This window comes from Sycon ciliatum, chromosome 1, assembly GCF_964019385.1.
Source record: "Sycon ciliatum chromosome 1, ocSycCili1.1, whole genome shotgun sequence".
NCBI classification, from domain to species: domain Eukaryota; kingdom Metazoa; phylum Porifera; class Calcarea; order Leucosolenida; family Sycettidae; genus Sycon; species Sycon ciliatum.
Window position 1 is genome coordinate 83,795,346 of NC_088643.1, and position 25,837 is coordinate 83,821,182.

Consider the following 25,837-nt stretch of genomic DNA (forward strand, 5'->3'; position numbering starts at 1 on the left):
ATTTGACAAGGTATATCAGTAGGACTTGGAAAAGTCACAGTAACGTTTGCAAGATCACTAGCCATTACAACAAGTATCAGAACATCAAAACAAACCTCGTGTAGATCCACAATTTCACATTCAACCCATCGATCTACATTATTTTAGGTTCCCTTTCCCGCCAGCTGGACATATGCATGCATGCTCTCACCAGGCCGGGAGTCGTCAAACGCCGGTACTTGACGACTCCCTGGCTCTCACTTGTCAGCCAGCTCACACGTCTTGTCGTGCACGCGCAGACGTCCAGCACACACGCGTGTCGAAATGTGTTTTTTGGCGGGTAGTCGGCAAAAAATTAAGTGAGGGTCCCTTTAGTCCTTCGCATCCATGATCTTCACATCACGTTTCCATGGTTTCTTTTCCCTATCGCCAAAAAATCACGATTTTCTTTCGATCCCGTGATTTGCGACTTCTCGATTATTCCTGAAAATGTCGGATGGGCACGAGTACCATTGCGCAACGGACATTACTCAACGCAAAGATACGTGCAAGTGGGACTGACTGTGTACAGAATCACGCCGCCGCACATTCACAGCCGTGCATCTTGTAAAAAGAGAAAGCGAACACAGAAACTGTGTCAAACACCGCACACGTGTGTTCTTTTTGGTTTGTAACTTCGGCAGGCCTTTTCTCTCCCCGAAATCATGGCATTCTGGACCCTAGCCGTTCGTAGCCGCCTTGCCACAAGGCACCTTCAGCCTGGAGCTTGCACTAGATGGAGGTAGGAATTGATGCATTGGTTTTGGGATATCGGTATCAGCCAGCACTTTTACTTTAGAACACTAAATTGCTTCTCTTTACATTGGCAATATTTCCCTCGATCCTCTTGCTCCATTTTGGGTATTTTAGCTCCGGTGGTAACATCCAGGGATATGTCATCGGCATTGATCTGGGAACTACCAATAGCTGTGTGTCAGTCATGGAGGGACAACAGCCAAAGGTCATTGAGAACGCTGAGGGAGCTCGTACTACACCATCAGTAGTTGCATTCTCCAAGGACAAGAATGAGCGTTTGGTTGGACAGGCTGCCCGCCGACAGGTAGGTCGTAAAATTAAATGTTGGTAGCTTGGAGAAAAGTAGAAAAGGTTGGATCATTTTTCAAAATGAACTCCTAGTCAGCTGTGGATTTATGTAGAGATAAGTTATGAGAGCATGCATCAATTCCTGTTTATAAAATATGCATCAACAACACTTTTTTAATTTAATTTAAACTCAATATTTTAACTGGAGCATATCGATATAGTCCTATGTAACAAACCCGGTAAATCAGTCTCTGTATGTTTCGGGTTAATGGGACTGTGTCTGCTCTGCTACTTCATGCTCACATGCGGGAGTAGAAGTAGATTTGAAATTTGATAGAGATCACCTGGATTTTTGTGTGTAGTTTATGAAGACACCTTTTGTTGATTTGTCGGCATAAAGTGAAGCTTTACTACGGAAGTTACGCTTTCGTGCAAATTATTAGTGGGAGAAAATGTACACATTTGCAGAGGTCAACTACAATCAATAAAGGAATTCCACCTCCCCCACATGCGGTCTCTGGCCGACCTCATCAGCAACATGACTCTCAAGTTTTAGACACTGACAAATAAAATTTCCTCCATACACTGCTGTTTCGACCACAAAGGTCTCATCAGTGAAGGTTGAGAATAATGAATGCTGTAGAATTACTTGGTCCGTTTCATCGCAATTGTCACTTATCTATCGCAACTAAGAACAGGAGTTATTTTATCGCTCTGTAAAATTTCCAATACGCATAGCGAAGAAGCATGATACAGGATTCCTGTCCGCCACAAGAAAAATAATTCAGCGATGGAATCTGATGAAGCAAGTCGAAGAAAGGAAGCAAGGTTACAAAAAATGTACAAAAGAAAACAGCGATGGAGCGCGTTCTTGCACTTACGCTTTAGTTTATCCGACTCTGGCCCTGTATCACTCGAGCTGATGTCACTTGAGCTGACATTCGCTGGTGTGTATAGCTGCTGGCGTAGAGTATCTCTTGCTTTCTCCGCTTGGCGTATGGCAGCGGCGTATGGGAAAGGAACAGTCGTGGCTGTCACTTTGGCACTTGGAGGAACGTGGGCAGCGTCACAGTGGGCAGCGTGACCCGTGTGTCACCACTTTGTGTTTCAACAATGTTTTTGAATCAGGCACACATCCCTCTCCAGACAGCTGTCATACGCTCTGCTGGATACGCTGACCACGACTCTTGTACTGCCGCTGCCAGGTCGGACAATGTCTTCTTTGCCACCATCTCGCCATCAGTTTGCAGGCTTGCAAAGAATGCCAGGTCTTCCCTTGCTACAGTTCCGGTCTTCGAGCTGCGCTTGGCTTTTCGCTGCAGTGGATGTGTGCATTCACTGCAGTGCATTCACTGCAGCGAAAAAAGTTCCCCACTTTCCCATCACAATCGTACGAATCGCGATGCCACTGGCGCTAGTCGCGATGATTTTTTCTTTCTGGTCTCCTTTGATCTTGCCATCACAACCTCCCAAACGAATGTGAGTTAGATGTCGAGATCGGGCTGGGTTTTACCTGTCAAAAGGTGCGTGGGAGATAGGCGACAATTGCGATGAAGCGGACCAAGTAATTTAAATATTCGACTAGAAGACACTCTTTTGTCTTCTTACATGTATTTTTTCCTTACCTTTTAGATTGTTTTCGCATCGTCTCCATCGCTTACATTGTTTAATAAAGTACCGTATTTTCCGGTTGTAAGTCGACCTTTTACCACTAAAAATAGAAGGAGAAGGGGTGGGGTCGACTTGTAACCGGGAACTATCAGAATCTTACAAAAAATGACCTGCCCTGCATGCATGAGTGGACCATGTGTACACATGTTTGCCAGTTTGTTGGCCTTTTTCAAGGATTGGGACGTTATCCCCTCCAATAAGGAATGTTTACATGATTTGTTGATGTGTTAGTAGCAGGGAGTGGTTGGTAGTGCTTCGTTGGGTGAAAACTTTAAATTGCAGAATTGAGACCTCCGGATACGGGGGTCGACCTATAACCGGGGTCGACTTACAACCGGTAAAATACGGTAATCCAAATGTCACTTCAGCTTGCCCTCCTCATTGCCATTATTAGAATTAATTTATTGATAAACAGGCCGAAAGCGGCTGCTTACTTATTTGTCAACTACAGTCCGCTCATAAAAAGATCAGCGCTGCTGGCTTCTGGCAAGCTCCCGTATTTGGTGATTTTGTTGTGATTTTATTGTGCACGGTGCAGTGCCACGAAATTTGAAAGTTCAAAAAGGTCCAAAAAAGGTACCTCAACTGGGGTTCAAACCGCACAATGTACTCTTGCAAGTAGAGTGAATCGACCTGGATTTTCATGCTTTTCCAAAAAAACTCAAAATTTGACCCATTTATGGCCAAAAGCTAGGATATCATCTTTTTATTAATGGGCTGTACGGTTACATATCCAGAGGACCAAGTCCTACCCTGCATGGATCTGCTAACTCTAGTGATCATTACGAGAATGTCAAAATCGATCAGTTGTGACTGGCTATGGCCGAGCTGTCAGCGTGCTTCGTCTCCTCGCTGTTAATTCTGTTAACTCTCTTGTCACTGTCGTACTTTACCAGGCCGTCACCAACCCAAAGCGCACATTCTATGCCACTAAGCGTTACATTGGTCGTCGGTTTGATGACAAGGAAGTTCAGAAGGACTTGTAAGTTGACAGTGGAACCTCCGGAGAACTTGGAGTGTATTTAGTCTGTTCTATAAAATCAGTTCACATCACTTCACTGCCCCTTTCACGTTAAACCGATGTAGACTGAACAGTGTCAGTGAACATATATTCCCTGTTTCCCTCATTATTATCCATGTGATTTTCAAGTTTGCAAAGTTGTTTTCTTGGGTGGTGTTCGTGTGACACAAGATTGTTATGGACAAATTACTGTTTCATGGCTTGACAGGGTTGCCATCACTTTGTGTTCTGGTTGCTTGTGTTGTGTGTTCAGGAAAGCAGTGTCATACGACTTGGTCAAGGCCAAGAACGGTGATGCCTGGATGAAGTGTGATGACAAGCAGTACTCGCCTAGTCAAATTGGAGCGTTTGTTCTCATCAAGATGAAGGAAACTGCTGGTATGTGCTTGCTTAATACACCCGTCTACAAAGCAGATCCTTTTGGAACTATAGTGTCGGTGTTGGGTTGCATTGGAGGGTGAATAACTAGCCACCCAATTCACAAATTTGAATTTAAATTTTGTTGTAAGCATCATGCGAAGGCTGTTACTTGGGTTTCTTGGAGCAGGCTCTTTTCCTGTCTTCACTGTCAACAAGTGGTGTGTCATGGCTTTCATTGCCATCGATGTTTGCACAAAAAAATCAAGGTTCGTGGCCGACTCGGCTGGAGACACACCTAGTGACTAAGTGTACTAAATTCTGTTCTTTTATAATTATGCGTTTGTGCAGAGGCTTACCTTGGCACTAAGGTCAACCATGCCGTTGTGACTGTTCCCGCATATTTCAACGACTCCCAGCGTCAGGTTAGTTTCCATTTCTTTATCTAGTCTACTTCGTGCTTGGTCCTTCGAATTCAAATAGGTTGTGGGGTGGTTTAGTTTTGCGCGAAGTCACTGGAGACCTTTTGCACTTGCATGCTACTGAGGTGAGCACAAGCTGGATATTGTTTAGACTTATAAGTGCTCTTTGGAAAGCCCCCTTTGTCCGAGTGCTTCTTTTTATTGCCGGCTGCTTCGAGTGGAGTTCGTATTGTATTGCTTCATACGGGAATGCAAATGGTCTCCAGTATCTGCGTGACTATATTTCCCTAGTGATAAGGCTTGATCTATGGTTGTTATGGCATTGCATCTTCTCCATACAACTACCGGACTGCAGGTAGTTTAGCAGTCCGCAGTTAAGATTAATTTGACGACTCGCCCCTCATTTCTGTTTCGTGTGCATACTCAGGCCACCAAGGATGCTGGTCAGATTGCTGGTCTGCAGGTGGAGCGTGTTATCAACGAGCCCACAGCTGCCGCCATGGCTTACGGTTTGACCAAGGAAGAAGACCAGGTGTAAGTTAATACATAACAATCTGCTGTGCACCGTGCAGGGCACGTGAGAAACATTATGAGCTTCCCAAGCACATGGTCCTGAGTTGGCTGAAATGCGCTGGATAAAGCCAGGCCAGGGAGCTCCACCGTACGTTATGTGGTCAGTGGACATAAGCAAGCGGATCATGACTTGCCGACTGACAACTCCCACACACTTGTGTTTAATGGATGCACATATAGATACACCACCCAGCAGCTTGTTGAGACATGACTCTAAGTGATACTGTAAGACCTGCTGATTACTGACACATGACTGAAGTAAGAGATCAGACCACAACAGAATGGTGAAAAGCGGTTGACCTGATACAGAAAATGGCGATAAGCCAAATCCGCGGGTTTCCATGTGATAGTTCAACTCGGTGAGCCAATTAAATTATTGTGAAAAAGGAGAAGGACAAAATGTTACGAGTTATGACTAACTGTCCACCAACATAACCAGATCTTATACAGTCAGCGGGTGCGACAAAATGGCACAAAACTGACAAGGAGTACTGAGACATTCGGCGACCTGACACCTAGCTCCAACACTTCTCCAAGGCGCAAACCAACAACCTTCCAACTTGGAAGGCTCAGGTTCGGAAAGATCCAAGAGGGGAAGGAAAGCGCAACGAAGAAGAGCACGAGCTACGCATCACGGTGATAGTGTTGGGATAAGTTCACGTATCGTTATGAGCTACATGTACATGTGGTTGGCTCTGACTGATCTCTATTTGTACTATGCTTTGTTGTTTCAGTATCGCCGTCTACGACTTGGGTGGTGGTACTTTCGATGTGTCCATTCTTGAGCTTTCCAAGGGTGTATTTGAGGTAAGGAATTGTGGGGATTGTCAGAGAAATTCTACAATGTAGTACCACATGTCAGTCTCTACTGATCTGAGTTTGTTGACAACAATTTATAATCATCAATATCATCTCTTGTTCCATTATCTTGACTTCATCACTAACATTTATGTTCACTTCCCTGACTGATCTTTGAATTTGACCAATCCTTTCAAAAAATTATCGCTAACAGCGCTGCATTTTCCCTGTGTGCCTGCTGTAGGTCAAGTCAACCAACGGTGATACTTTCCTTGGTGGTGAAGACTTTGACTTAGCTCTTCTCAAGCACCTTACAACTGAGTTCCAAAAGCAGGTAAGGTTGGACTGCGGTCAGCCTCGCTGTAGTAATCAAATATGGCAGTATGTGGTTGCTCTGGCATGGGGGATGAGTACAACACTTGTCTTGCATCATGTGGAGCACCTTGCTGGATGCTGAGCTTGCCAATATGTCCAGCTGTTTAAGGGAACGGGATCTCTCCGTGGAGAGCGCTCTCCAAGCTGCAGGAGGTAGACTAACTCGGCTTGACATATGCGTCTACCCTGCTCCTGTCTAATAGGTTCAGGGAAGATGCGAGCTGTATTTATTATCATCATTATTATAGTATGGGAAGGTAGTGATGGTGGTGACAGTTATCTTTTTCTTTAGATACACCATGAACACCTTCATCATCTCCTTGTTTCATCACTTTGTATGTATGAACTTGTCCTTACTTTGTTCTTACTTTGTGTGTGTGTGTGTGTGTGTGTGACACTATAGGAGGGAATCGACATCACCAAGGACACCATGGCTGTCCAGCGTCTGCGTGAGGCTGCTGAGAAGGCCAAGATTGAGCTGTCTTCTTCTCTGCAGGTGAGTGCGCCCGCACACAATCCTGCATATCATTTCACGATGTGATAATTTATGGCCCCTTCCTCCTCGGCCTGCTGTAGTCTACAGTAGAGATTTGGTACATTGTATTTACCTGGTGTGTGTCATGTTATTATGATGTACCCATTGGCAGAATGTGTGTAACTACAACTTCTACAGCAGAGATGTATATTGGGGAATCAGTTCTACATGAATTCATTGGTCACATCCCATGCAAGTCACCTTCTTTTTAGTGAATTATCTGTGCTGGACATGTGCTCGATATGACATCCTGGACCTTTCATAAAGGATTTTGTTTGTAGCTTTCTGTGGTAGCAGTGCTGTGGGAACCATGCATGCTAGTGCTTGTTAATTGCAACGTTAAATGGTATCATTTGCTACTGTATGTCTATTGTCAATCCAGACTGACATCAACTTGCCATACCTTACTGCCGATGCCAACGGTCCTCGCCACATGAACCTTACCATTACCCGTGCATTCTTTGAGAACCTGACTGGAGAACTTGTCAGGCGCACCCTGGAGCCCTGCAAGAAGGCCATCAACGACGCCGGTGTCTCCAAGTCTGAGATCAAGGAAGTTCTTCTTGTTGGTGGCATGACCCGCATGCCCAAGGTATGTAGCGTGTTAGCTGCGTCGGTGTATGTATATGCCTAACGACCTTCTCGTAGGCAAGGCTGAATGTTTGCATTTGTCTGCACTCTTGCTAACTTGTATGTTTGGAGTGCACGTAGCATGTGGAATTACGGGGCTATTTTTGGAAGTAAAAGCTTGGTAGTCAGTACTAGTCACTGCTCCTGCATGCTACTAACAGTTACACTTCCATTTCATATAGTTAACTCTGCAGTTTAGCTGCAGTGTAGCTTCCTGTATTTCTCTGCACTCGCTTCACCTGGTGTTTCTTTTGTTTTCGTTCTGTGAACAGGTTCAACAAACTGTACAGGAACTGTTTGGTCGTACTCCCAACAAGTCTGTCAACCCCGATGAGGCCGTTGCAATGGGTGCCGCTGTTCAGGTATGCTCCCAGTGCTGTGTGTTCGTGTCCTGTGTCCGGCGGAGGCAGTGATCAGTTCGTTGCTGATGTTACTGTGCGCTGTTGTAGCTAATGAGCTGTAGATGATGTTATGGTGATGCGTGTAGAACTCTTGAACTGCACAATGTTAGCAGTCAGTTTAATACTCCTCTGATTGAGGTCACTGCTGCAGCTCTCTCCGCACGTACCTGGCAGTATGGCTCAACCCAAGAGTATCGCGCGCGCGTGTGTGTGTGTTTTCTGTTGTTCCTCCAGGGTGGTGTCCTCTCTGGCACCGTTTCCAACATGGTCTTGCTGGATGTCACTCCTTTGTCTCTGGGTATTGAGACTCTTGGTGGTGTATCCACGAAGCTCATCGACCGAAACACCACTATCCCCACCAAGAAAGGCCAGGTGAGTTTGCGTCTTGATGATTTGTCTGGTAACCTATTTGCCATTGGATGCTTAGATTGGGGAACTTGTCATCAAGCAGAGCGGAGCAATACATGCTCTCTTGGCTACAGATTTAGTAGCTACATTCTGTATCTGTTTCCTGAGCATGTGGCATTGTCGTTTGAAAGCTCTTTTACAATTCGTATTTCTTGTGGTCCTTTTTTCTTGAAGGTCTTCTCCACCGCAGCTGATGGCCAAACTCAGGTCGAGATCAACGTACTCCAGGGAGAGCGTGAGATGGCTAATGACAACAAATCCCTCGGAAAGTTCATGTTGGTAAGGGTGCACTGTATTTAAACATGCATACGTTCACTGCAGTACTGCTATTCTGCTCTCTCTCTCTCTCTCTCTCTCTCTCTCTCTCTCTCTCTCTCTCTCTCTCTCTCTCTCTCTCTCTCTCTCTCTCTCTCTCTCTCTCCTGCATGTGACTGGCATCACTCTGCATGAGTTGCAACTTGCAAGGGTTAAATACTTACCACCTCTTCTCTCACTATCTGCTGCTATTATTGTATTAGGTTGGAATCCCGCCCGCACCCCGTGGTGTTCCCCAGGTCGAAGTTTCCTTTGACATTGATGCCAACGGTATTGTCAACGTCTCTGCTCGCGACAAGGCCACTGGAAAGGAGCAAGCAAGTATGTGTACTGTTTAGCGTGTGCATGCTGCTTCTGCGAACATGTCATGTTTGCATGACGTACAGATGAATGTGGTGGGAGTATTGGCATGCCATCCCTTCATAGTCTCATATGCCCTCCCTCCTGCTTGCCTGCTCTGAGCCCTGGTTTGATGTGTATGAACTCTATGTTCATGTTATGCTGTGCTTGTATTATGCTGTCAGTTGTCATCCAGCCCAGCGGTGGTCTCAGCAAAGACCAGATTGCACAGATGTTGAAGGATGCCGAGGAGAACGCAGAGGTAGACAGGAAGCGCAAGGTAGGAAGCCGTTTTACTGCATGAACAGGCTTTTGTCCAAATTGGTTGGTGTAAATTTCTGTGTGTGTACCTTGTTCCTTTTTTGTTTCTTTCTTGGACTAGTGGCATTATAGTGCCTGTATTACTAAAGCTGCATGCCTCTCATTGGTGTGCCTGCAGAGCATGACATGTGTGATGTACCTGTGGTGGAGGTTGCTTTATCAAATTTATGTATGCTGTCCCCTTGCTCTGATTCCATAGGAATTTATCGAGGTTGTCAACAAGGCCGAGTCCTCTCTTCATGACATCGAGACCAAAATCAATGAGTACAAGGACCAGCTCTCAGAGGAAGAGGTAAAGGAGCTTTAGAACTTGAATCGCCTTGGAATCTAGTAATTTCAATTGATGTCGGGTCACTTTCATCAGGTATCCCGTGATGTGATCAAAACCGTGTTATTTCTCGGAGAAAGTTTGTGCTACTTGGTGCAACTATTGGTGATGCCTGCAATGTTACAGTGCTTGCGTGTGTTTTTGGGGGGGGGGGGGGGGGGGGATGAGTAATGAGTATTTTCCTCCTGCTGCTGTTCTATTGAAGTCTTACTGTATACGTCGTGTCATATGGGTTGCTCTATAGGTCAACTCCGTCAAGGAGGAGATTGAGAAGCTGCGCACGCGTCTTGCAAACAAGGACAGCGAGGATGCCGATGGCCTCAAGGCAGCCACCGACGAGCTGCAACAGAAGTCACTCAAGCTCTTTGAGATTGCATACAGAAAAGTGAGTACCACTCCTGGCAACTTGTACCCTGTAGAACTTCTGCTGTAAGAAGCACCTTTTTGGACTGTGATGCAGATTCGGGGAGAAGACATGGGTGTTTCCACAGCACTGCGCAAGGTGTATGATGTCACATACTAACGTTCTTTATATCCGGTGGAGCCAGGCTCCAGTGACCTTGAATGGGTAGTCTTCCTTGATTGTTTGCATATAGCACATAGTTAGTTATCTTGGGATGCATGAATTTGTTGTTTGTACAGTGGTGCTCTGATAAGATGTTGCCCATTGAGAATAGGAAAGTGTACTTGGAATTAAAGCTACTTCTTATCCACAATATTTCAGTATGCAGTAATACATGTACACCGGTGCTCAGAACGACCATCGTACTAAGCAAGTGTAGTGTCCCACTGCACAATACGTCAATCAATTCAGGTCTTGTCTTATTGAGTACATGTTTTCTTGTTCCTCGTTTGACAGATGAGCGGTGACAACTCCAGCAGCAGCTCAAGCAGCAGCGACTCCAGCAGCAGCAGCAGTGACAATACCACTGACACAACATCAGACTCAGACTCCTCCAACTCTGAGAAGAAGTAAAGAGATGGCAGCCAGTCACTGTACATTCAACTGTACATTCAACTCCGGGACTGACGACCGTTTCTTTATTTTCTTTACAACAAACAAACTTGTATATATCACATGAAACTCTTTTGCGGTGCTTTTTTTTATATAATTGAATCCTTCGATTTCTGGTTTTATGTCACAAGAATACATGCTGAGTTAACTGTAGATCTGCTGGCGCATTTTGTACTCTAGGTTAGGGCCATTTGAGGTGTAGGTTAATTGAACGCCTTGGGTAAATATCAAACATATTTTAACGGACAAAAATGAAAGCAGTGGTGTGTGATTGGGAAGATTTCAGTGACGAGTGCCTTGTGCCAGGCTCTTTTATTGTGGGATTCACAGAAGCTTTTTTGCGATGAAATACCATTCACAGAAGTCAGCAACGAGACTTCGCCTTGCTGATTTGGCGTGAAATTCAATACCGGTGAGCACGTCACCATGGTATTCGAGTGGCTTAGTACAATTTTAAAAATCTACAAACAACTTTTGAACCTTTGTACAACTTTGCAGCAGAAAAGGTCAATACCGTACGCCATATCGCTTGTCGCATCGCGCTCAAGCTCAACTTTTGCGATGACCCGGCTGCGGCAATTGTGTGAGCTGCGAGATGGGTACGATTCGGGGATTTCCCCGCTCGCGGTCGTCGCATCGCAAAAAATCTTCTGTGAATCCTGCTTTTCAAAATTTCCATCAGTGTGACCGGCCCCTGGCATGGCACTGACTCGATCGCATTGTGTAAAGAAAGGAATGTAGTTTTGTGGCAGTTTTATAAGTACTGCAGAAGCAATGAGGAATTGAGGATATGAAAATCAGATTGTGCAGCATTTGCACGTGTATAAGATCGGGAACAGGCTTATGAATTTTTTTTGCAGTGAAGTCATACGTGTACAATAGTCATGTAATTATCATTGAGGTGCATTCCAGGGCTGCATCTCCGTTCTCATCTGATGTGTCCCTTGGCCCTGGAGTACCAAACCCTCAATATAAGATAATTTTGTCCATGCAGGACCAAGGTCAAAACACAATGATGAAGCAGAAAGACACTGGCTATCCGGCATTATCGACATTTTTCACGAAACGAAAAAGTTTAGTTAGGACCTACCCCCCCCCCCCCAAACAAAAAATAGATTGACTTGATAGCTTGAGGGTACCCCATGAAAGTATGAGGCAGTGCTTCTTATACCTTGGCTTTAGTTGCAAGCCCTGTTCTTTGATGGCCCAGGGATTATGTACTGTCATGTCGTGGACACGGAAATCCGGTCGAATGACCGGGGCCGGTGCCCTCAGTGCGTACAGAACGTATGCAGTGCACCTGTTGATCGTATGCGTACTCTCGGCTGCATGGCCAGCGCCCTGGGGTCGCTTGACCTCCGACCGGATTTCCATGTCCCCGACAGTACGTCTACAAACGAGGGAGGACCTGTACTTGAACTTGGGATGTTACTGCAAACTTTCACCCCTAACTTTCACCAAGCGCAACTGAATTTATTGACGAAAACAAGGTGACAAGTTTCACAATCATTCAGGTCAGGCCCTGTGCCAGCACCCAAAGTCGACTGGGAGCTGGATTGTGCAAACTGAGAGCAACATGCCAGAAGCAATCAGCAAAGTGTTGCACATGGCAGTGAGATTCAAAGCTGAACCAAATTTCCCCTCACCACTTCAGTCGACAATGGGGCTCAGGCAACCGTCAGACAACTGCAGTGCATCTCCACACCGGGCACGGTATCCATTGACTGCACCGGGGTGGGGGACAGATCAGTCTTTGACCAGCAGTGCCAGAAAGTGCAGTGATGCTGCATCACACCGGATGATGAAGGTCGTGTGCCAGGCAGAAGGGTCAATCTTCTGGTCAGCAGCTGACAAAACTACCTGCCATTGGTGAGTCAGTCATTGCCTAAACTTCAGCCTACATTGTAAGGGTTAACCGAATTAAAATACTAGATAGACAGAGGCCTAAAATCACCACGCTCTGGCAACCATCAAGATTGTTTCCCTTTTTTCGAATCTACCTCTGAGGACGCTTCTGCAGCAGGCTCCGGCTTTTCTTGTACCGGTACTACTTCTAGCTGAGCAGATTCAGACTTCTCTGCAGATTCAGGCTGAGACGTTTCGGACTTTCCCGCTGCTTCAGGCTGAGACGTTTCGGACTTTCCCGCTGCTTCAGGCTGAGAAGATTCGGACTGTTCTGCTTCGTCCTGTGAGCTATCTGGGTAGAGATCAGGAAATCGACGTGTGCATTCGGTCATTGTCACGAACTTTTCGATGCAGTCACTGCCCTTTTGTTCTTCAGTACTGAATAGAGAAAACAGCACATGGAACACATACAACAGCTATCAAGCACAGCTAGAAAGGAAGAATGCTAAACACTCCCAACAGCATTCAAGCACAGCTAGAAAGGAAGAATGCTAAACACTCCCAACAGCATTCAAGCACAGCTAGAAAGGAAGAATGCTAAACACTCCCAACAGCATTCAAGCACAGCTAGAAAGGAAGAATGCTTAACACTCCCAACAGCATTCAAGCACAGCTAGAAAGGAAGAATGCTAAACACTCCCAACAGCATTCAAGCACAGCTAGAAAGGAAGAATGCCAAACACTCCCAACAGAAAGGTTCCTACACAAAAGTGCAATCTACTTGAGGGGGAACGGCTCAACCCAAGCCAAGAGATTAGGCTTCATCCAACTGCGCCAACAAATGCGAGACTGAAGTCTTGCAAAGTATCAAGCGAATACAGCACCTGGCTGGATTATAGTGCCCGATCCCAGGAGATGAATGAAAAAACACAGACCAGTGCTCTTGAATAGAGCGAGCCCAGTCGCTAAAGCTGCAATGCATTCTCATTCAATCTCTCAGCTTCTTGTCACTGCTGGTGTTCTGGGACTAAATCAATTTTGCTCGTGTATGGCTGTCTTCTGCTGTGTAAACATTGAACAAAAATCGAGTCCTCTCTTGAACCGTGACACCTAGCAACCCGACTGTGGATATAACGACAATTTGCGAATAACGACTGAATTTCCGTGCCCAGAGCAAAGTCCCATCTAACTGTAATACATATAATGAGACTTCGGGTATAAGGACACTTTTCTGATGCCCAGCCGAGTGTCGTTATACGCAAAGTTGACTGTAGCACTACAGGGGACACTTACAACAGGGAGGCGGAAAAGAGTGTGAACTGACCTGGCAATGAAACAACTAAACGCCGCCCGAAATTCCTCTGCACATGGGCCGTGGGGCATGTCACCAAGGCACGGGCAATCCCAGTTTATCTCTCCATTAGGCAGAACAGCACCCTCCGGTACACCATCATTAGCATCCTTGTTGTCGTCGCCGTTCTCAGCACTGGCAGGCTCAGGTAACTTGTGATCTTCCTCGGTGACAAAGATTACCCGATCTTTACCTAAACAGGCAGGACAAATCAACAGCAATGCCGTAAGCACTAGATAGAAAAAATGGCCATCGCCATAAAAATGCGTGAAATGGCATCAGGCTAAGTGGGCAGCAGTGCATCTGTCTCTACCCGCCGTGGAGAAGGCGCCGTGGTGTCCGCAACACGCATTCTGCAATACCCGTACTTGCACTCACAGGTCTAGAGAAAAACAAACTCTTGTTCCAGGGCAGCCAGTTGGATCAATTCACACAAATGCCTAGGGTGTGTTCAACAACGTCAGGCTTATTATTGTCAGCCCAGAGCTGCGCCGCTTGGAATACGATCGTTTGGTTTGTGTTAACATTGCTCAGATGCAGTCCAAATACGGTCTGGTGGTTCCGAGCATTGGGACTGGGAAGGACCAGAGCAACACTAAGTCCAAATGGTCCTTATGCACGCTGTACATATGTATGAAGTTCTGTACAGGAGTTGTAGGTGTGTACCTGCCCGATTGAGTTTTCATTGTGTGCTAAACATGCACATTTGACCAATTTAGCCCTATTATCAATGGCAAACCAACCATCGCTTTTCCAGCTTCATCACTTTGGATAGAACTAATGACTACCTAGATTTTGTCCGAAAAAGATTTAGTATGAAATGAATTCAGGTAGCTGTAAGCACAATAGGGTCTGGCACATTCAACACCCAACCGGGTCTACGGGATTCTTCGAGATTCTACGGGATTTCGTGCATCTCGCAGAATTGTGCCAAAGATCGACTCCTACCTATCTCCAACCCAGAGCGCTTCCCGTCCGGGTTGGAGTACTGCGGATATTGTCTGGTACACTGTATGGCCGGTGGCTGGCGGCCAAGGCTGAACGATTCAAGTGGCAATGCACAGTCCTCGGAATAGATACGAGCAAAGTGTTCGGCACGGTACAGAGGGGAAGATTGGTGGAAGTAATGAAACAAATAGTTAACACAGACGAGGTGCGAATGGTGGAGAATTGGAGACGGTATTGGACAATACACGGCTAAGAGTGAAGATAAAAAATGCGCTCTCGGCAGAATTCCCAACATCAATAGGCATCCCCACAAGGAGATAGTTTGTCTCCGGTGCTTTTCACGTGTTACCTCGAAGCGACAATGCGATGCCTACGTGCCAAGATATTGCCAAGACCTGCCGTGCTGAATATCGGAGGGAAGCCTACACGACTGTCGATATGTCCATACCTTGTGAAACGGCATACACTGACGACGTTAACCCTTACGCACCAACCGAGGCAGAGGCAGTGTTCAAGGAGTGGAACCTCAACCTTAACCTTACCAAGACCGAGTGGACCAATCTGTACCAGGAAGAGGATGTTTCAAGAAGAGGTGAGGAACCATGGAGGACCGTCCGGTTGCTTGGTTCACTGTACGGAGTATCAGAAGACCTCAAACACCGGCGCGAGCAAGCCGCAGCTGCCTTCAACACACTTGTCAATCTGTGGATGCGGAGACAAGTCATCTCTGAAGCAACCAGCCTGAGATTGTTTCATGCATTTGCGCTATCCATTTTGACCTGAAACTGTGGCGCGTGGGTGCTTTCATCCCGGGATGGAACAGCAATGGATGCATTCCACAGAAAGCAGCTCCGCCGTCCTTTAGGGATATCATACCTGCCAATAATCTCCCACACAGACCTATGCACCCGCTGTAATGCCGAGCCAATAACTGTACTCAGCAGAAGAGCCCGGTGGAAACTGTTTGGCCATATTCTATGTTTCCCTAAACAACTCCAGCGCAGGTGAGCATGACAGCATATTTCCAGCCACAGAATCGGGGCTGGCTCGGACGCCAGCGCCTCACCCTACCGGTGGTGATAGACAACGAATTAGCCAAGGCAACGTCCATGCGCCTCCGGAGTCTAAGGACCTGGAGACACTGCGATCGGTGGCTCGGAACAGGCAGACATTTAACGATATACTCGAAGTAATCGCACAGGTCACATTGTAGAGTGCAGGTCACCTAGTGTTTTCAACAATAACTGTACTTTCAGATCATGGGAACTTGGTGCACCCCACACCCATCATTGTTGAGCATTCAATACTAGCGTGGCTTTCCCAAACAAATTTCTTTAATATCCTCTCCCATACTGTTGTACATAAGCGGCTTGCCGCGGATATGTCAACAATAACGAGAGAGCTTGGAAGCTCAGGGCCCCACGCTATGCTTTTTTGCCTTGCTCATCATGCATGTAGCGTGTCAAAGCTGTGTGGACCCTGGCTAGCGCCAGGCGATACTGAAGTAACGTCTTTTGTATAGCAACGGGATTAATATTTGGTGTTTATTTTTTATCTTTTTTTGTTTGTTTGTGTCACGCCTAGCGCCATCCCGTATCTGTCCCGTACCATCAAAGACAGCTGGCCACAAACAGCTGACCACAATAATATTTTTGTTTGTTTGTGCCATCGGCATGCCTGGCGCTATCCTGTACCTGTCCCGTTTCTGCCGATCATGGGCGTTCTGGAGTCGACGGGATGTCTGTCCTGACGTTTCCTTTGACCGGCGCTGACTCTGCCGATTACGGGTGTTCTGGAGTCGACGGGATCTCTCTTCCGACGTTTCCTGTGACCGGCGCTGACTCGACCGTTCATGCTTATTTTGGAGACGAAAGGATCTCTCTTCCAAAGTATGTTTTTGCTAACGCATCCTGTCACCTATTCGCCAACTAACGTCCATTCTAATTGCATTTCCTCGTCTCCCTATTTCTTTCCAGAAAATCTCCCTATACAGCAGAGAGTCGTATACATAATACGAGTCGTATACATAATACAACTCCATGCTATACATCTATATACGTTATAATTATTATGCTATCGGCCTACATGCGATTCCCGGGCTGGTCGACAGGCGAGCCAGCCAGCCAGTGGGATCTCGGCCTCGCACACAAATCCACACAAAACGTTACTGCACTATCGGCCTGAATGCATTCCCCCGATACACTTCGCATATATACTCATTCTCTTGATGGTACCGTACTCTTGATGGTACAGGACAGGAATATTGTGGCCAGCTGTTTGTGGCCAGCTAGCCTTTGATGGTACGGTACGGGACAGATACGGGATAGCGCCAGGCGTGACACAAACAAACAAACGAGAGAGCTTGGAAGCTCAGGGCCCTACGCTATGCTTTGTTGCTTAGCTCATCGTGCATGTTGTTAGAACTGATGGAAACATTTCCTGGGACCGGCGCTGACTCTGCCGATCACGGGCGTTCTGGAGTCGACGGGATGTCTGTCCTGACGTTTCCTGGGACCGGCGCTGACTCTGCCGATCACGGGCGTTCTAGAGTCGACGGGATCTCTCTTCCGACATTTCCTGTGACCGGCGCTGACTCGCTCGTTTACGCTTATTTTGGAGACAACGGGATCTCTCTTCCAAAGTATGTTTTTGCTGACGCATCCTATCACCTATTCGGCAACAACGTCCATTCTAACTGCATTTCCTCCTCGTCTCCCTATTTCTTTCCAGAAAATCTCCCTATACATCAGGGAGTCGTATACAGTAAAACCTGTGACTAACGACCACCCCTTGGTGCCCGGAAAAGTGGTCGTTAGTGGCAGGTGGTCTTTAGTTAGAGGTTTGCACCGCGCGACCATATATGGATCCCATTATATGATATGTATGTCAAAATGCAGATAATACAATCCCCCACCACTTGCGCACTGACATTCTTCTTTCAGATCATACAACACTTGGAGAGAGAGAAAATCAAGTTTTTTATACACCGGAAGCGATACGACCTTTTGACACGTATGTCGACTCACTGGGTTTCCAGAGCAGCGCTGGCCTGGCCAGGCAGTGCACTAGTCACTATCGACTCCATCCTCATCTGTGAGCGACTACACTGGCAACTGGTATCAGTGTGTTGATCAACTTGATCTACAGTGGAAACTCAGTCGCTCCGACTTGGATGTAGTGTAACGTAAACTGTACTGGTGTGTACCAGTACGTGATGCGGCGATGTTGCGAGTTTTCGCACCTTTCACTGTAGACATCCGCCATCGTATCCTGGCCTGTGTTCCGTACACACATGGTAGAGGGGACGGTTTCAAATAGGACACAGGTTGCAAACCGGAACGGACTCAATATTCACTTTCTCTCTTGGTATTTTCATTAGAAAACATATGTCACAGTGAGACTACGATGTGTTATACTCCGAGCCAAAATTTCATGGCTCTGCGATAACCAGAAGCGCCATATCAAGCAGGTGAGTTTTTGACGTGTTGCTTCGCACTGCGACTTGAATTTTACGACTTTCGAAAAATCAACTTCTTGTCGCAGGTAAACAGCGGCTCGCCTCTCACCAATAAAGCACCGCATACCAATCAAAACTAATGGAAGCACACACAAGGCTTATTGTTACTCTGTACTGGCCGTCGTGGAGCGATAGCAATTACCTAATTTCAGACCCAGAGTGAATTTGACGTGCACTCTAAAACGTGTCCGGTTTGGAGCCACCTCTGATTTGAACTTTTTTGAAGCGAAAAATTGGGCAACTTGGAGGCAATGGGTCAACACAAAGGAGTGGCTCAGTTCGATTGACTCTGGCCCCAGAGCAAACTTCAACATGCCAGTTTCCTTCCACAAACATATTTCGAGTGAAAAATCAACGCTGATGATCGGTTTGGGTCTATACAAATTTGGCTGTCAAAGCGTCCCGGTATCGAGCCGTCCCCTCTACAGGTGAGTACATAATACCGTAGCATGCTAGCTAGCCAGCACAGACTGACTGTCAGTGTGACCTGGTGTAGTGGTGAGTCTGGTGACTGAGCTGTGTGATTGCACTTCGCGGAGAGCCGCTCAGTCTTAGTTTCTCCTTCGAGTAGTATTTAAACATCGATCAAAAAGCGCTTTGGATGCGCTCTCCAAGACGTTTCCTATCATGTTTGTTCTTGACAGCACTTGAAATTATGACAGGTGTAGTGCAATCCACACTGATTCCACAGTAAAAATGAGACTGTGCTCATTTGTCCAGCTGTAGTATCGAAACGACCATGGAAAATCATCGAAATTTCGAGAAGGAGCTTCAAGCAATGTTTGATTTGCTACATCGCGGTCGCTAGTTACGGGTCAAAATCCGACATTGGGACAAGAAAAAGGCGGTCGCTGGTCGCGTTCAGCAGGTAGTCGCTAGTCACAGTGCATTTTGAATGTGAGACCGTCCGTGCCTGACAAAGTGGTCGGTAGTACCAGGCCGGTCGCTAGTCACAGGTTTTACTGTACATAATACGACCAAGAGTACATACGACGAATATTGTGGTTAGCTGTGTTTGATGGTACGGTACGGGACGGATACGGGAGCCAGCAACTACTGTGGCCAGCTGTTTGTGGCCAGCTATGTTTGATGGTACAGTACGGTACTAGACAGATACGGGATAGCGCCAGGCGTGACACAAACAAACAAACAAACACCAAACGAGAGAGCTTGGAAGCTCAGGGCCCTACGCTATGCTTTTTTGCTTGCTTATCATGCATGTAACGTGTCAAAGCTGTGATGGCCCTGGCTAGTGTTCTGGAGTCGAAGTTATATCTGTCCTGACGTTTCTGTGACCGGTAGGCATATGCGGATAATTCCGGCAGAAAAATTGGCAGAATTCGGTACTTTTTCGTGTAAGTTTCATGCATGTTTGGTATGTGGATAAAGAAATGGAGCAGAATTCGAGGAATTGCCCGCCATAAGGTTTGTATGGTTCTGCCAATTTCACTGCTTTTCGAGCAGAATCTGCCACCTTTTCGAGCATTATCCGCACACCCCTAGTGACCGGCGCTGACTCTGCCGATCACGGACGTTCTGGAGTCGACGGGATCTCTCTTCCGACGTTTCCTGTGACCGGCGCTGACTCGCCCGTTCAGGATTATTTTGGAGATGACGGGATCTTTCTTACAAAGTATGTTTTTGCTGACGCATCCCGTCTTTTATTCGGCAACTAAAGTCCATTCTAATAGCATTTCCTCGTCTCCCTACTTCGTATTTCTTTCCAGAAAATCTCCCTATACAGCAGGGAGTCGTTTACATAATACGAATCTCTGCTATACATTTATATACGTTATAATTATTATGCTATCGGCCTACATGCGATTCCCGGGCTGGTCGACAGGCGGCCCAGCCAGCCTGCCAGTGGGATCTCGGCCTCGCACACAAATCCACACAAGATGCTACTGCACTATTGGCCTGAATGCATTCCCCCATACACTTCGTATATATACTCATTCTCTTGATGGTACCGTACTCTTGATGGTACGGGACAGGTATGGGATAGCGCCGGGCATGCTGATGGCACAAACAAACAAATATTATTGTGGCCAGCTGTCTGTGCTGGTACGGTACGGTACAGGACAGATACGGGATAGCGCCAAGTGTGACACAAACAAACAAACAAACAAACACCAAATTAAAGCTGTGTGGACCCTGGCTAGCGCCAGACGTTACTGAAGTAACGTCTTCTGCATAGCTACGGGAATTAAAGCTGTGTGGACCCTGGCTAGCGCCAGACGTTACTGAAGTAACGTCTTCTGCATAGCTACGGGAATAAATACCAAATTAAAGCTGTGTGGACCCTGGCTAGCGCCAGACGTTACTGAAGTAACGTCTTTTGCATAGCTACGGGAATGCGGATATGTCAACAATAATAATATAATAAACGTACCTGTCCTTCAGTGGGCCAAGTTTTTAGTCAAACATGGGCACGCACACTATACTCCTGTACTGCACTATATACCCTGAAAAGTATGGTAGGGTGTCCGTTCATGTTCTTGATTGTACTTCCAAAATTTCCAGAAATTACTGCAATTTAATAGTCAAAATTATATATTACTACAATTTCGCTCTCGTGTCACAGAACAGAGTCGTATAGCGTAGAGAGATGAGATCAAAAACAACTACACTAGCACCAGTATACTCGCACGACGTTATAGTGGGAAAAGCAATAGGTGTACAAGAATCGCATTATGTTCATACGTGCTTTGCAAAAATATATAAATTTTCTGTCGTGCTCTGACAAACGCGATTACTTACCTTCTTGCCTACAGTACGACATGTTGACACTGCAGACGAGTAACTCACTCAGGCTTTACACAGAGGAACTCGACTATTTCCCAACTTTTCACAACTGATAGCTGATTTCAGACAGACTTCAAAGACACAATAGTTATTATTATAAACAAGAAGAGTCCATAATAATTGCATAATCCCTGGCCTACAGTGTTGTGGGCCTGCTCTTCGTTCTGCGCGGCCCCCGGCCCCGCCACCTTGCCCCTCATGACGTCACCACTTCTTGATTTTCAATTATGTCAATGAGGATTCTCCAGGGGCAAATGGATGCCTGTACAGCAGGGAGTATTTGACGACTCCCTGCTGTACAGTGTATCAATCTCAAACAAAGGGAGTCTCCCGGGGAAAGGAAGTGAAGCACTGAAGGTGGTTCAACGGTTATTATGAGAGCTAGAGGGAAGAAGGAACATGACAACGTGAACAAATAAAAGTACATGTAATACAAACAGGAACAGCAGAAGCTACTTGCAAGAATTTGGTATACTACTGGACTGTAAGTACCTTGCACAGAATACTTGTGGTGCAGATAGTCTACACACAGCAACAGTAAATCGGCTAGCGGATGTCAGACCAGGGAGCCCTACCCGTATAGCCATCAGGCATCAGTCAGTGGAAGTAGGCGGAGGAATCCTCATCCCACTTCAAAAGCCCTATAAACCTCTTGGACCACTGTCCAATCTCTGGCCCATTCCGGCCAGCTACTTACATCGCTCAAGAAAGCACTATCGCTCATAGCCCTGGCCAACTGATGAGTACGAGGTGATTTGGCTGTTTAACATGTGGGTAAAATGACGTTTTTTCAGCCACTTCTAGGCAAGCTTCGTCCAAATGAATTACTGCAAGTGGAAGTGCTATCCTTCATGCCCGTTGTCTCAAAAATTGGGAATAATCCCACTTTGGAAAGTGTCTTGAAGCATGCCCTACTTTCATAGTATTCTCAGGATTCAAATAATTGGCGTGTCATTTTTTAACAAAATATAATTTGTAAAATGGCATCACAAACTGGGATATTCGGTCATCAATGTTCTGAAGTTGATAGATATCACTTCAAGGATGTGCTAGTGGATGAAATTAATCTGTCAACTGCATTGTATGCTGCGAAAGCCATGTTTTTGAATTTGTAACTACCGTATTTTTCGGAGTATAGTGCGCACCCCCAATCTTCATTGGGGGTACGCACTTCAATCTTCATTGAAGTACCTGCATTTCATAGTGCGCACCTCCGATTTTCAAGTAACTTAGGGCCTAATAAAGCACATCTAAAGTGCGCACTATACTCCGGAAAATACGGTAGTGGCTGTGTCATATGGTGGAATTGGATAGGTAGAATAGCATCGCAGCAATGTTTTCGTTCTCACAGAGTGTATTCCGTCGCCTACTGTTCTTCATTATTGTCTCTAGTGATGGCAAGATGGCCTGACGTCGTCCAAAGGCCCTGCGGAAGCAATTCACTGCCCTCCTCGTCCATTCAGGGGCTTATTTTACACATTTTACACAAAATGGCAAAGCACCCACCACTATTTATACAGACGTGGCAGGGAGAATTAAATTATATGCACCAAATTTTCTGGTCAAAGTTGATCTACGATAAACTGGCTCTCATTTGCCACCACCCATGTTTCGATACAGTGTGAGAGTCGGTATGTGGGCAGAACTGTTAAGCACCTTGGCGCACGAATCCGTGAGCATGTACCGTTGAGGTTAGTCCCGGTACACGCACGTGATTCTCTGTGCCTGAAGAGCACCGCTTCTTCTCATTGTTGTCCCCAGCGCGGGCTTGCGAATTAGCTGGTTTGGGGGCAATAACGTTGTGAATGGCCAACGGTCCTCAGCGCTTGTTCAGCACCTCCATGAGCGACACTGACTCACGCTACCATCTGGTGTTCACGAGGTGTTTGTCGCGCTGGAAATAGAGCGTCTCTGTAAGTTTGTATCCCTGGTGATGTTTGTGCCAGGAGAGCACTATATAAGTGGTGCTCTTCAGGCACAATCTTCCTCAGCCTACTCAAGCTCAACTGACGAGGGTAAATTCCCCGAAACACTGTGTATTGAGCAGGGAGTGGTGCTTTTTTGCAGGTTTGCCGAGTGGAGGGTTTGATGGACTTCTCTAAGTGAAGATTACCGAACTGTACTGGGAGGGAGAGCAGAGCGATCAGCAGTAACTCGAACTACTCCCTACATGCATATGGCACACATGCATGCTTTTAAAAACCCATATCACAGGTAGCCGGGTAATTGTGCGAACCTCACCAGGGAGAGCGTTCCACAGCAGAGCACCAGCAACAGAAAATCTCCGCTGACCGCAGCGGCTATGATTTGCCTGGCTTAGGCCATTTGGCTGCTGATGGCGGATAGGGGTGCCTTGTGCCGGGGTCAGAAGCTGGGCGAGCACAGGGCTGGTGCGGGCGTGGATGCCGCGCCGGATAGTGATCAATTTGTTTTGCCTGTAATGCTGTATCTCGCTGACACGGTACAGGGAGTGAGCAGTGAGCAGCGGCTGCATGGCTGTCGCATGTCCGGGGTTGCCATCGATACAGCGAATGGCTTTGTTTTGCGCGGTTTGCAGTCGTTTCAGTTGACCCAGGTGTGGAGTCTACGTGGCTCGAACTGGGAGGGCGCCAAGAACGGCACCTCCTAGCATGTACCTACAGACCACCAGATGCCACAATCGCTTTTTGGCCCAAGCTTGAGGTTATGCTGCACCAGGCCACCCTCAGGGCGTCGACTGTCACGCTTGTTGGTGACCTGAAATGCTGAATGTGAACGTAGATCAAAGTAATCCCGGTGCATTACACAGTTTCCTCACCTCATGGATATGACATTGTGTCGCTCTTACGGTCTCCGCAACGTGGTCAATGAACCAACTAGAGTAACGCCTGGGTGCCCAGTAGGCCCAGTACCGGACCTGATTCTGGCATGCGTAAATCATACTCGCAATACAATTTCGCAACACTGATGTGTCGACGGTGGCAACTATTGTTCCTCAGACCATCAGTGACCACTTTGCAGTGTAAGCCTGTCTTCAGCTTCACGTTGAGACCCCACCACCACCATGACCACGGTCCCAGCGCCTAAGTAGGAAGCTTCACAAAGTGGACATGGAGTTGCTTCGTCAGGATTTGGCTGCCGCTCGACTTCATGAGTTTGAAAACCATGACGATGTCAACAGGATGTGGGACAAATGGTACTCTGCGTTCATGCAAGTCCTCAATTGCCATGCTCCTCTGGCATCGCCAAAGGCAACGAAGGCTTCTCTCCCTCCCTGGTCAGATAGAGAGCTGTTCCAGCTGGTAAAGACAAACAAAAAAACAGATTACACGCCCGCTGGTTGAAGGATAGAGCCAACCAGTCGCTTCATCAGGAGTATAAGCGAGCCCGATCGCAGGCAAGTAATGCTCGACGACGGAAACGAAACCAGTATTTTGCTGTGCAGTGTCAAGTAAATGCCAGAAACGCGCGGAAGACCTGGCAGTTAGTCAATGCCGTCACCGGCCGCACACGCCACAAGCAAGAGCCAACCTGCAAGGTTGATGAAGTCAGCGAGGCCTTCCATCGGATTGTCACGGATCGTGAACGTCCCAATGTTCTCTCTGTACCAAGCGGCCCTCCCACCATGGACTCGCTCCACCGCTTCGATCCAGTCTCTCCATCGGATGTCTACACGTGTCTGTTGCAAATTGATGCTTCGAAAGCAACTGGCAGTGATGGAATTCCAGGATCCATTTTGAAGGAATGTGCTGATATTTTGGCGTATTCTCTTGCCGTTTTATTCTGTGTTTCGCTCCGGACTGGTGTAGTGCCCTCGGCGTTCAAACTGGCTTCAGTCGTGCCTCTGCGCCCCTCCCTCCCCAATAATTATCGACCTGTGTCTTTACTCCCCATTATTTCAGGCCACTCCCTGCACGTGTGGTCCCATGCATGTGTACCACAAGGATCTGTGCTAGGTCCTGTTCTATTTTCCATTCACACCCGCGACGTCCCTTCCATCCTGCACCCTGTACCCAGCATCCAGTTTGCGGACGACATAGCATTGTATTTCTCGTAGAGTTCTGTTCGGGCTGTCTCTGTTACGCTTACGACGGCAGTCACCAATCTAGCTGTTTGGCTACAGGCGAGGGGCTTTGTCCTCAACCCTACCAAAAGCCGAGCTGTGACCTTTCTTCCTCACCCACAGGTGGACAACCCTCTCGTAACTGTCCAGTGTCGTGGAGTAGCCGTTCCAACAGCATCGACTACCACACACCTCGGTGTTGTACTTGATAGTAAGCTTTCATGGGACGCTCAAGTCGAGCGAATTGTCAGCATGACTACCCGTAAGATTGGTGCGCTGTGGCGAGCCCGTCGCTCCCTATCCCGATCTGCACGGCGTCTCTTCGTCCAGGCTGTTGTCATCCCTGACATAGTCTATGGCAGTAATGCCTCCTTCCCCGCGCTCCTTGGTCGCCAGCTTTATCGCCTGGGTCTGCTACAGAACAGGGCTATCCGAGCTATCAACAGCCACCCACCCTACACAACCGTGCATCCCCTACTGGTGCAGCACGCCTTGTACCGGATAGGCGAACTCAGCAAGCGCAAGCTACTAGTGTTTGTCTGGAGGTGCCTTCACGGGAAAGCTAGTACCACGTTGTCTGTACTGTTCGTCAGATCTGCTGGCAGGAGAACCCGTCATCAGAGGTCTAGTGATCTGCTCAGTCAGCCATCCTCCACTCGCTCTGGCGCTTCTCGGCCGTCCGTCGCAGGATCTGCACTCTGGAACCTGCTGCCGGATGACGTTCGGACCATAGCAAGACGGAAAAAGTTTAGCATAAG

General features: G+C 47.1%; 2 protein-coding genes across 2 annotated transcripts; one reads left to right on the plus strand and one right to left on the minus strand.

Annotated features, from left to right (window-relative positions):
- Positions 1 to 597: 597 nt before the first annotated feature.
- On the plus strand, positions 598 to 10,724 carry LOC135805934 (stress-70 protein, mitochondrial-like). Its single transcript, XM_065320054.1, has 18 exons — positions 598 to 760; positions 889 to 1,078; positions 3,630 to 3,715; positions 4,008 to 4,132; positions 4,463 to 4,536; positions 4,961 to 5,067; positions 5,841 to 5,913; positions 6,149 to 6,238; positions 6,683 to 6,775; positions 7,197 to 7,406; positions 7,717 to 7,806; positions 8,080 to 8,217; positions 8,428 to 8,532; positions 8,772 to 8,889; positions 9,093 to 9,187; positions 9,428 to 9,520; positions 9,801 to 9,941; positions 10,416 to 10,724. The coding sequence occupies exons 1-18, from the start codon at positions 684 to 686 to the stop codon at positions 10,530 to 10,532; spliced, it is 2,022 nt and encodes a 673-aa protein (XP_065176126.1). The 5' UTR covers positions 598 to 683; the 3' UTR covers positions 10,533 to 10,724.
- Positions 10,725 to 12,232: 1,508 nt separating this feature from the next.
- On the minus strand, positions 12,233 to 21,148 carry LOC135805944 (mitochondrial intermembrane space import and assembly protein 40-like). The gene is made up of 3 exons (XM_065320066.1): positions 20,993 to 21,148; positions 13,741 to 13,960; positions 12,233 to 12,854 (listed from the first exon to the last, which is right to left on the minus strand). Exons 1-3 carry the CDS (start codon positions 21,012 to 21,014, stop codon positions 12,542 to 12,544), a joined length of 555 nt encoding a protein of 184 aa, XP_065176138.1. The 5' UTR covers positions 21,015 to 21,148; the 3' UTR covers positions 12,233 to 12,541.
- Positions 21,149 to 25,837: the final 4,689 nt, after the last annotated feature.